General features: G+C 33.0%; 2 protein-coding genes across 2 annotated transcripts; one reads left to right on the top strand and one right to left on the bottom strand.

Moving 5' to 3' along the window:
• Positions 1-3,465: 3,465 nt before the first annotated feature.
• LOC130805803 (protein ALP1-like) lies at positions 3,466-4,343 on the bottom strand. Its single transcript, XM_057670589.1, has 2 exons — positions 4,022-4,343; positions 3,466-3,941 (listed from the first exon to the last, which is right to left on the bottom strand). The coding sequence occupies exons 1-2, from the start codon at positions 4,341-4,343 to the stop codon at positions 3,466-3,468; spliced, it is 798 nt and encodes a 265-aa protein (XP_057526572.1).
• Positions 4,344-5,775: 1,432 nt separating this feature from the next.
• On the top strand, positions 5,776-11,846 carry LOC130805186 (protein SOSEKI 3). The gene is made up of 6 exons (XM_057669851.1): positions 5,776-6,826; positions 6,935-7,004; positions 8,296-8,411; positions 9,167-10,046; positions 10,731-11,026; positions 11,117-11,846. The coding sequence occupies exons 1-6, from the start codon at positions 6,637-6,639 to the stop codon at positions 11,119-11,121; spliced, it is 1,557 nt and encodes a 518-aa protein (XP_057525834.1). The 5' UTR covers positions 5,776-6,636; the 3' UTR covers positions 11,122-11,846.
• Positions 11,847-12,107: the final 261 nt, after the last annotated feature.

Genomic DNA, 12,107 nt, shown 5'->3' with positions numbered 1-12,107 from the left:
ATTACTCTTTTTATAAAATTAGCAGAGAATTTGTACTTTTTCCGTTTTAAATACTTGCAATATTTGACTTTTTACGCGTTTCAATATATTAATTAAATTCTTAATATATGCAATTATAAATAATATATAATTATAAAATTTAATATTAATATGTTTGCATTGAAACGAATCAAATAAAATCACAGTTGATTGTATTTTAACTTATAAATAAAAAATTAATTAAAAATTAAAAATAATAAATCTTAACAATGTTTTTATTAATCAATTATTAGGGGATGTAACAAGGTAAATGGAAAATGTATGTAAGTCTTAGACTTGACAAAATTATATTTATATCATTATTTGTACACGTTGAATAGATAGTACACTAATACACTATGTATATTATTACTATTACCCATTTATTAGAAGTACTTATTTTGTATATTATTTATATGAAAAAAAATCTAATATCATACTTCCTTCCATATTAATATTACTCATTTATGACACCTTTTTTATATTATTTATTTTACATAGTTTAGATGAAAAAATCTATCATTATATTTATTTTTGTATTATCTTGATGAAATTTTTTTCACAATTTTTATCGTTTAAAAGAAAAAATATGATACTTCTTCTAATTCATTTTATTTGTCTCATTTACTTATTGTCACTATTTACTAATCTCTTTTAATTTGTATTTTATTCTTAATCTATAATTTAAAATATAGTCAAGTAGGGTATTTTTTTATTCGTCTAAATGTAAGGATTATTAATAGCAATTTTTCATAATTTTTAATAAGTATAATTAGAGATATTAAGAAGCAAAATATTACTTCAATAAGTGTAAAAAAGTAAATGGAACAAGTAAAATAAATAAGAGGGAACAGTATACTTTAAAATGATACAAATAAATGAAAATGAACAAATAAGCAAAAACGCAACACACAAATGACACAATGAGAACCTCACACTTCCCCAAAATAAATTTTTTAAAGGGAACTTTTATTCAAAGTCTAGCATAGTTAGAGAATGATGTTTAAAAAAGCATTTAAAGAATAAGGTGGAAGTGTGTGTTCACGTTGAAGCAAATTCTCTACTCCATTTGACACCCATTCCTTAAAAAGTTTTCATACAAAATATTTATAAGAGTTAAGAAAATTAAGAAAAGTAAAGATTATAAATATTAAAAACTATTTCAAAAAAGGTAGTGGAAAAATATAAATACCATAATTATTTGAAAAATATTATTATAAAATTAGTGGTAAATATGTGAAATAATAAATATTATTAAAATATTAAAATGAGAATAAATTAGGTTAATTTTGTCTAATATTTGTGATATAAATAGAAAAATTATTTATAAAAACAATAAATAAAACAACCCAAATTGGCAAATCAAAAGTTGGAAACTTCTTTAAAAAACGGATTAAAATATATTGACTGTTTGACAATTGACTTTTTGATTGATTTTTGTCTTTTAGTTTTTTGATTGGTCAAATAGCCAATAAAGTAATTTGGTAAATATTTTTTAATCCGACTGAAAAGCTATGCCATAACAAAAAACTACTCTTTGTAGCTTTACTCATTGCTTATGAATTTTAGCATACTTTTCTAACAATCAATAACAAACAAATATTAGTAATTTTTACCAAACATCTATATAACAATTGTTTTATAATTATTCAATACTTTTAACTAATCAAATCAACCAACAACTTCAATTAATAGAGAGTTTTGGCAAGCGGCTAATAGCTGACTACAATGATTTATTTGACCAGCTGATTTTATTAATTGGTTAGACCAACTGATTTTGAACTCGCTGCTATGAGCAATTTGTTTAAAAATAACTTATTTATAACAATAAGCTGTTTCAATGAGCTAATTTACTAAACATTAGTATTAACTGATTTAACCTTCCACCCCTCTAATTACATCAAAATAAACTAAAGTAGCGTTTGAAAACACGAATTTCATTTGAATTTTTGTAATTCAATTCAAGAAATTGAAATTATGGATTTAAATTCCAATTCCAATTCCTCAATCTCGTTTGTAAATCAAAGAATTGAATTCCTATATTTCAAATCCACATAGTTGTTTGGAAAATATTGGAATTGAATTCCCAAATTTAAATTCTATTGCATTGTTTGGATAACCATGTAATTACATTCAACCAAAATTATTAAATATTAGCAAATAAATGTATTATGATATTACAATAATCCGAAATTGTCACATTAAAAGTTATCTTAACATAGAATATAAAAAGTGTAACGTACAAACTACTCGTCAAGGCATAAGAGTATCCAGTCGAGTTTCTCATCCTCCGATAGTTCTTTCAACATCAGAAACTTGTCAGGATTACCATTCAAAAACTTCTTTACTGCCCGCATAGTCTGAATCCTAGAAATGTCAAGCACTTGATAAACAACAACGTGAATCTCTTGACAAGTGAGTTTCGGAGCGTCTTTAATCTTGCTTTGCATGTGCTCTCTAAATGACTCGGCAAAACTATTTACCGCATCAGCTACACTATCCTTTTTCCGCTTGCGAGAGCTTGAATTAGTTGGATCCTTAGAAGAGCTTGTTCGTTCACAGATCGTCTCCCCCTCCATGGCATCCGCTGCCTCCTCGTGTTATTCTGCACCATCCCCGACAACTCTATCCGCACCAAATAAAGTGCAAATATCTTCCCAATTTTTATGCACTTGTTGCGAGAAGGGGCAGCATTTTTGTTTACCTACTCGATCACAATCCCAATTTAGCAAACGAAGAAGCAAATAAGCAATAGTAACACAATTTAGGAAACAATAATATTGGTACATAAAGCACATTTGAGCAGATCACATTCTTAAAGAACCAAGAATATGCAACTGGAAACAACTCAGAGTACAACTGTTATTTGGAGAAAGCCATCTATATATCATTAGAATTGAAACAACTCATAACAAAAGGAAGCCATCTATAAATTATATACTCTAGTTAATCAATGAAATATACAAGTAGAAACTCATACATACCTTAATATATTCTGTCCATTGAGGTAGATCTTCCATTGTGATTACGATCATTTTTTTTTCATCATCCCACTTAAATTTTGTATAAGTCTTGATGTCTGTGATGCAGCCATAGTGTTTCTTCCAAGACTTAGTTCGGTTTCTCACATGATCCACATTAAGTGCAATGCCTAACTCTCTCTTTAACTCATCAATAACAGCTTGGTAAGCTTGAGGCTTAAAGTCTCCATCTCCTTTTTCCTTGTTGTTGATTTGTTCTAACAAAACTCGGGTAAGAATGTCATCCATCTGCTTATTCCAAGACACATAGTTTTTTTTATTGCTCATTACATAACAAAAACAAAACAACACATTTAGAAGTTTTCATTATCTAAAATCAATCACAAGTGTTGGCATATGAATACAAAACATTGTACTAAATTCACATTCACACACCTACACTACTAGAGAATAAAAATAACCACAATCAAGTAGCCCCCCTTCGAGCTTGGTATTCTCGGAACATTTTTTGTGACATTTCATCTCTTAAGTTGTTCCATTGAGGTGAGACATGTGCCGTTGAAATGAAATCCTCCCCTTCATCCTCCATTGTATCAAAAGCTTCTACATTTGATAAATCATCGTCCACCTCATTTAACAAATTCTCCTCATCCAAATTTTCTTCTCTAACAAAATTGTGGAGAACAAAGCATGCACCTATTATTCTTAATTGTGTTTGCTTATCATAAAAGCTACTTTTCCTCAATATAGCCCACCTCTTTTTCAATAACCCAAAGGCTCTTTCAATAGTATTACGTGCGGATGAATGACGCAAGTTGAACAATTCTTTGTAGTTTGTAAGAGCACTTCCTCTCCACAAGTTTAAATGGTAACGTGTACCTTTATATGGAGCCAAGAAGCCTTGTGCATTAGAATATCCCAAATCAACAAGAAAATATTTATCTGTGACATTAAAAAAAAATTATATAAGAAAGTAAAATTATAAAGAATTATAATTTCAAGCTACTTGAGGTTTTGCTTACTCCTAGGAACTTTGAGACCATTAGGTCTTCGGAGGGCGTCCCCTAAAATGCGAGGATCAAAAGCCGATCCCTCCCAGCCAGGCAAAACATAATTGAATCGAAGACTTGGATCACATGTAGCTAGTACATTGGTAGTAATATCTCCTTTCCTCTCTCTATATCTAGGTCGATCTTCGACGGGAACTGTCATCTTAATAAGTGTCCCATCAAGTGCCCTAAGTGCCCCCTCAAACCACTCCCACTTGTCGTCTCCATCATAAGTCACATTGAAATCTACTTGCTTGATATAATACTTGCCTATTTTCATCACAACTTTGAGCATGGTATGGAATTGACGGCTTACCGTTTCTCCTGAACGAGTTGAACACGGCACCAATAGTTTTATTCTTCAGATCATGGGCAAGAGTATGTAGAAAAAAAAGCAACAGTTTCTATTACGGTCACATTCCTAGTAGTAACTAGGTCTCATCTAGTAACTAAAACCTCGCATAACTTATCAAAACATCTCCGATCCATACGTAATTGCTCTTTACAAATCCTATCATTCATGAGGGAATCTAACCAATATGCTCTTTTAATTACACGTTCGTGTTCGTTCCAAGGTACTTCTTTATGCTGAAATCTATCAAACCATGCTCCCACTACAACCATAATAAAGCCACTAACTATTGCAATTAGTTCCATTTCATCTTCATCGCTATCACTATTGTCATCTCTAATTTGGTTTCTAACAATAAAAACTTGTCGATCATAAGACATGGTATACTGAGACATAATATAACCAATGTTTAATTAATTTATAATATCGTAACATTAATAAATAAAAGCTTGTAGATGCAAATTAATAACTAAAACACAAGTATATTCTAGAGCCCAAAAAACAGAGTGAAGTGCAACTGACAGACCAAGGCAGATAAGAGGACCAAGACAGAGTAAAACAATTAAGAAATCAAATTTTAAATCCTTGCTTGGATAGAAGTATAGCAAGTTGCGACACTGATATGCTCATACAACCAAAGAACTACAACATGCTCAACCACTATCAAAAACTTCAAGTTCCTAACTCCATTATTCAAATACTATTTTATTGAAACCATTAATAAATTATAAAGTTTATGCTCAACATCTGATTGTTTCTGCAAGAAGCGATTTTAATAGCTTATATAGACTTTTTGGTATTTGTGAGATGATTTCTAGGGCAGAATATCAGGTCTCACAAAAATAATTGCATTAGAAAATCAGACGTCACAAAAATAAACTAGCTAACAATACCTAAATCCACAATATTTTACAAATTGCAAGTATAATCACAACGAATCAGAATGAAGAATTAGCGAATGAAGCAGTTCAAACTTACACGAAGATGGGAGCAGCAGCAATGATGTCGAAGATGGGAGCAACAATAATGTCGAAGAAGAGAGCAGCAAATGAATGTCGAAGAGAAGGGAGGAGAGAGAAAATATTTGGACTGAATAGGAATTGAAATTAGGGAAGGTATGGATTGAAAATGAAGAGTTTATTTTTTACTTGGATTGAAAATTGTGTTAGAATTAGGCTAATTCCAATTTTAATTTTTCAGTTTAGCCAAACAATAAAATTAGGCCAATTCCATCAATTCAAATAAAATGACCCAATACAAACATACCCTAAAATTATTCATTAAATTATTTTAAGCCGCTTGTCATTTGTCAAAAAGGTCACTTAGCATATCACCGGTTAATAAAGAATTTGAGTACAAGATATAGTGAGAAAGTCATTCTGTCAAATAAATACTTACTCCTATCAGAACAGACATTCAGTCTCCAGTCAAAATTGATCACAAATTAAAAATCACAATTCACAATAACCAAAAAGGGGGGGAAAATGGAAATCAATTGCAATCAACAACAAAAAAAGTAAACACAAATTCCCTTGAATTTAAAGCCATTGCTAACATCCTCATTCTCTGCTTGGTCCCAATTGATCAGTACTGGTGTACTACTATTCAGTGTTCAGTTCCCTCTACATCCTTCCCGCATTTACTCTACCCATTTTTAAACTCCCCTCTTCTTCTTTCTTCCCCACCATTCATCAATTATCTCCTTATCCTTTTCATTTTTGCATTTAATTCGAATTTAGTTAGTTGAGCTGAAGTTGTAGGTTTGTGCTCAAAATCTGGGTCATTTTGGAGCCCTTCATTTGGGTTAGATTTTGATTTTTAAGCGCAATGTTGAGCAACGTTTTCGTACCTGAGGTTTGAATTTATCTGGGTTTGATTTTGATTTTTGAACTTTGTAGTGAGCCCCATTGGCGTTCTTAAGGTTTGAATTTATTTGGGTTTATTTACTACATAGGGTTCATTTGGGTTTGATTTTGATTTTTAAGCTCAGTGGTGAGCAAGATTGGCGTACTTGAGGTTTGAATTTATCTGGATATGACTAATCCGCCATTTTTGCTTAGATTGTACCGTTTTGAATCAAATTTATTGAGCTAAATATGTAGATTTGAGTTCAAAATCTGGGTCAATTTGGAATTCATCTGGGTTTTATTTTGATTTTAAGCTCCTCAGTAGCAAGATTTGCGTATAGGTTAAAATTTTTCTGGGTATAATTCATTTTAAGGTGGGTATTTGAGAAATGGAAGGAAGGATGAAGAAGTACGGACAAGTGAGTCCAGAAAGAGCGAAAGTATGGAAAGAAAGGTCCCCAAAATATGTGCAGAATCGTAAAGTTCCAGTTGTTTACTATCTATGTCGAAATCGACAACTTGAACATCCTCATTTTATTGAAGTTCCTATTTCTTCTTCTGAGGGTCTTTACCTGAGAGGTAATTTAATGTTAGTTATTTGAAAATTAAATTAGGGTTTTGTTTAATTGTCAATGGAAATTTGAAATTGAAATTGAAATTGAATTTTTTGTGGGTGTTTGTTTGCAGATGTGATTGAGAGGTTGAACATTTTGAGAGGAAGGGGTATGGCTTCAATGTATTCATGGTCTTGTAAAAGGTAAAAGTGCTGAATTTGTCTTACTTTTTGCAGGTTTTTGTTGGTTGTTGCTTTTATGAAAATTACTAAAATAATTTAATTGAGGGTTTGGTTTTACTTTTGATGTATAGTTGATGTCATAATTACTTTGGAATGATGCTGATACCTTTCTTCTGTAGAAATCAAAGTAGAAAGTCATGATTTGTTGAAAAATTTTAGAGGAGAAATGATAACAAATTATCACACATTGACACCAACTTTTTAGAGTTAGTATTACTTGCCTTTTTTTTTTCATCACATCAAATGATTAAATCATATGGTAATTTTCTATCAAACAAGGTAAAGCCATGAGTTAAAATATCTATATCAACATTACAAAAAGAATTTTAGGTGAGATGGTCGAAAGTTTCTAGGAGTTTATGGTGTTTGAGGAGTTTATTATGTTGATAGCGAGACCAGTGAGTATTGTGACTTAAATGTAGACTTGTAGAGTTGAATCATTTTGCGCCAAATATTCCATATATACCACATTTTTATTATTTTTGAGATTAGGCCAAATATCCCTATTCACAAATAATCATACTTAGATACTTTTTGTGATAATGAATTCTTTGTAAGCTTAGTGCACTTAGATTTCCTACTAGATTAGGTAAGGTTGAACTAACTCAATTGATCAGAATTGAATTGAATTGAACTGAAGTGAATCAGACTTCATGGACCTTAAAAGTCAAGGAGAATACGCAACACATTCTTAGATTCTCATTCCTCTTATTTGACTCTTTAGGCCTCATTTTGCTCTCTTTAAGAGCTCTTTATGTGGTGTACACTAATAAACCTCCCAAATGATCACATTTATGGTCAAGGAAAATAACCAGCTAGAAAACTCCCTTTACATGTCATTCAATTCACTAACAAAAATCTAGATCACTTTTTAAAATTTTTCTAATAAGTATTCAGGGGTTTAAGGAGGATATATAAAAAAACTGCCTGATTAGAGATGATATCAAACATAGCAGGAACTTCACCACATAAACTGCCAGCCTGGAATACTGTATAGTATAGTATCTGGCTGATAATGGCTCTGCTTTACATCGGGGGCATACTCTGAAAACGTGACATATGGAAGTATTAATCTCGATGAGTGCGAATTTGAATGGATCAGTATATTCCTGAATTGTTAAATATTGGATTCTGTATAGTATCTGCCAGGAATACTGCATAGTATCTGCCTAGTTCATCTGAAGTATAATTGTTTTTGAATAGTTAAATATTGGAATATGGTGCTCATTGTGTTTTGTTTAAACCAACACAGAAGCTACAAGAGTGGGTTTGTGTGGCATGATCTCTGCGAAGATGATCTCATTCGTCCTGCTCACGGAGATGAGTATATTCTCAAGGGTTCAGAGATCATTGATGATTCTAACTCAGGTAGTCTTTCACTTACAATAGCTTTTAGAAACATGTGATGCTATAGAATTAGAGAGCATGTTGCATAAACGATCACAAACCAGCCATGACGGCTTGATAACAAAGTTTGCTGCCATCGCGGCTCAAATTCTTCAAAACAATTCACATGAGTGGGAATTTATGGTTTTAATTTTTTCTGAAGTTCTAGTAAACTTATCCCATAGTATGTCCATATCGATTATAATTACACTATATTATGTATAGTCAGATATTTTATCGAACTTTTCTTCCTTCTCATCTTCCACCCACTAGTTATCTACCTCTACTACTTTGCTTACTTTACTTGCCTCCAGGGCCGTTTCTGAGGGTAGTTTTGAGGTACAACCGCCTTGGGCCCAACTCATGAGTGGGCCCAAATTGAGTTAATCCTTATAATTAAATTAGTATTTGCATAAGTAGTTTCTAGCATGGATCGAACTTGCAACATTAGGTTTCTCAGTTATGCGCATAAATATTGAACTACATAGTTGGAGAAAAAATAACCGAAATTTTACTTATATAAGGGCCCTTTTTTATTTTTCGCCGAGGGCCCAAAAATTGTCTAGCCTCCCTCTCTAAGTCACTAGAACAAACAACTATCCAACAGAAAACAGAAAATTTGAACGGTTATAAAGCAGGTGTTAAACCTGTTATAAAGCATCATTCCATGATGAAGTGATAAAACCTGGCATCTCTTAACTGATGGTCATACAAGATGACGAACAATTTTTTTTCAGGTCGTTTCAGCCCTGTTGGTGTTTACAGGATGCACAACTTAAAACAATTGCCTGAACCACCTAGTTCTAGAAGCCAGGATGATACATCTCCTTCAACGAGTACTGACGACAAAGAAGCAAAACATCCCCGTGAAGAGGAGATATCCCCTCCATCCCAACGTTCAGGTTCCTCAGCCGTCTCCCCTGAGTCGAGAGCAGGAAGCCACTCTCCGTGGGGTGCTTCCTTGAGTCTGACCGAATACAAGTTACCCAAGAGTGACGGTGCAACTGATGCATCAACTCAAACCGAGGATAATGTAAGACAAGTCAAAAACAAAGAAACGTGTATTCGAGGTGTTTCAACCGAAGAAGCAACATTAGATGGTGAAAACCATGAGAATTCCCAAGCTCATACTGATAGTATAAAACCGAATGTAGAGGTACCTGGGGAATCTGTGTCCCCACCGTCTTCCTCAAGTGCATCGTCATCTGGAGGGAAGGCGGAAACATTGGAATCTTTAATTAGGTCTGATTTGAGTAAGATTAACAGCTTTAGAAGACTAGAAGAGGAAGATATGCGTATGCCATCCGGTAGTAAAATGAAAGCAACAAGCATGTTGATGCAGCTGATTTCTTGTGGCTCAATATCAGTAAAAGATCATAGTTTTGGGCTGATACCTATCTACAGGCCGAGGTTTTCTGATTCAAAATTTCCCTCCCCGTTATACTCTACTTCGGTTATGTTAGGAGAGCTTGATTGTTTGTCAGACAACTCAAGATTAATGGGTCTCAGACTGGAAGAGAAAGAGTACTTTAGTGGAAGTTTGGTTGAGACTAAAATTCCAAAACAACAAAGCGAAGGGCGTACTCTCAAGCGGTCTTCCTCGTACAATGCCGACAGGTTATTACTTCTTTTGCACTTCTTTTAATCTTGCCTTGTGTAACTAGATGTTGTTTACTTTGGATAGTTTCGATATGTTACTCAGGCTCTTCATTTTGCTTCACGAACCCATGTCCGATCCTTGATACTGCATTTAGACACTTTATTTTAGGCGCAAATTTGAATATTTAGACGTATTCGACACTTGGACACGTACCAATATCTGATATCAGTATTCGAGTCCAAGTGACACAGGTTCGATTTCTCAGCATAAAAAACCTGTTTAATGTGGTGATTTTGAGCTGATCGATTAAAAATGTGTTCTTTGGTTCATGACTTAATCTTGCTTAGTCATTGTTATTGGGCAATAAACCCTCTCATGAAAACACGTACAATCTCGGGTTCTTATTAGTTGCTACACTTGCATAGTAATCACTAATGAGTATTCATCAACCAATTTTACCTTACTTGTTCTTTATCTATTACAAAAAATATAATCAAGTGATATCTTGTTTGATTCTTACATTGGATAGCGTGAAAACAAGAAGTGTAGCAAACTGAAATATCAAATTTGCGATTTTATGGGATGATACCTTATGAACCTATTATTCGTCTACTTTTTGGATGATAACATTTATCTACATTTTGAAAATGATATGTAAATGTATAAGAGTGAACTAACTTCGGTAGTTGTTTCATTCACAGATCTTCAAAGCAACCGGATTCAACAACAAACAACGAGGATGCACCCTCCACAAAGACGAAATGCATTCCAAAGTCGATCAAAACCTCTCTTAGCAAGCCAAGAAGTGAATCATTAAGATCTCCTGTTTCAGATAAACCTCGAGTTTCCTCTGATGGAGGTCGAGAATCACGTATCATATCTTATGGTTCATCAAATGGTGGCAGTAAACGGATATCAGAGCCTTCATCAGGGAAAAATCCATCAACACGAGTAAATTCCTTCAGAGAAGAGGAAAAGGTCGTTAAAATCGAAGAAAGTTAAGTTTCAACTCTTACGATATTCACATAGTTCTCGATCACATCATCTTTTATGTCGACTAACATTCCGCCTTGTATTATCCTAACAGGCTAACTTCAGGAGCCAGGATTATAATTCATTCGAAAGAGTGCCATAGCTAGTGTTACGCGCTGTAAGTTTTCGCTTGTTTAGATAATCAAGAATTTTCGCTCTAGTATTGAATGGCGGTGATCAAATTAATGGTAGGAGTAGAGATCATTATTAGGGGTGTTCAAATTTATCTGATCTGAAATCCGGGTTTAAAAACTTGTTAAATTATCCGGTTTTTGAAAACCGGATAATTCTGACCGGGTGTCCGGTTTTTGGGTTAAGGATACAGTTGGGGTGGTCCAACTGCTTTGGAATCTAGTGCTGGTTTTCAAATGTTAGGGTACCTTAAAGATGTAAAAGCACTGTAGTTAAGCAGTGAAAGTGTTATTCCAATTTCTCTGGATTCTGCTGCACAAACAGTTTATCTTGTACTCCTATTTCCAGCTTTTTTGTTCATTTGTTAAATTTATTTGTCAAAGAAAAGTAAGTTTTGTTTTTACTTTCTCAAACTTTATTTTTGGAACTTGTCGGTTGGTATGTTGCTTTGAAGTAGATGTGTTCAAAACAATCTGCTGATATTCATTCGATTTTAGAATTGAATTCGATTTGCCTCGACTTAAATTATATAAAAGTAATGTGCACACAAACCAATTTGGAACCGACCGGAAACATATAACTCGAAATCAACCTGATGACCGGAAAGAACACCTCTACTTTGAAGTTGGATTAGTATTTGCTAACATGGGTGAAAGTTTTGGAAAATAATCGATTTGTGATTTTACATCGTAAAATTAGAGAGAAATTTATCAACTTATAAGTTTGATGGACTACTCCTCCAATTACCAATAGGTTTTAAGATGAAATATTATCGAATTTGTATGTAGTCAACACTTATCTTGTGTGAATCTTAAATATAAGTGAAATAAAAAATTTACTAAAATTTAAAAGTTACTCGTATTAAAAAAATTATGGATCTCACAAGAAACTACTTTTAGGCTACAACACACGTA

This window comes from Amaranthus tricolor, chromosome 2 (assembly GCF_026212465.1).
Source record: "Amaranthus tricolor cultivar Red isolate AtriRed21 chromosome 2, ASM2621246v1, whole genome shotgun sequence".
Taxonomy (NCBI): Eukaryota; Viridiplantae; Streptophyta; class Magnoliopsida; order Caryophyllales; family Amaranthaceae; genus Amaranthus; species Amaranthus tricolor.
Note: the sequence above shows the minus strand (reverse complement) of the source record. Positions and strands in the feature narration are given on the sequence as shown.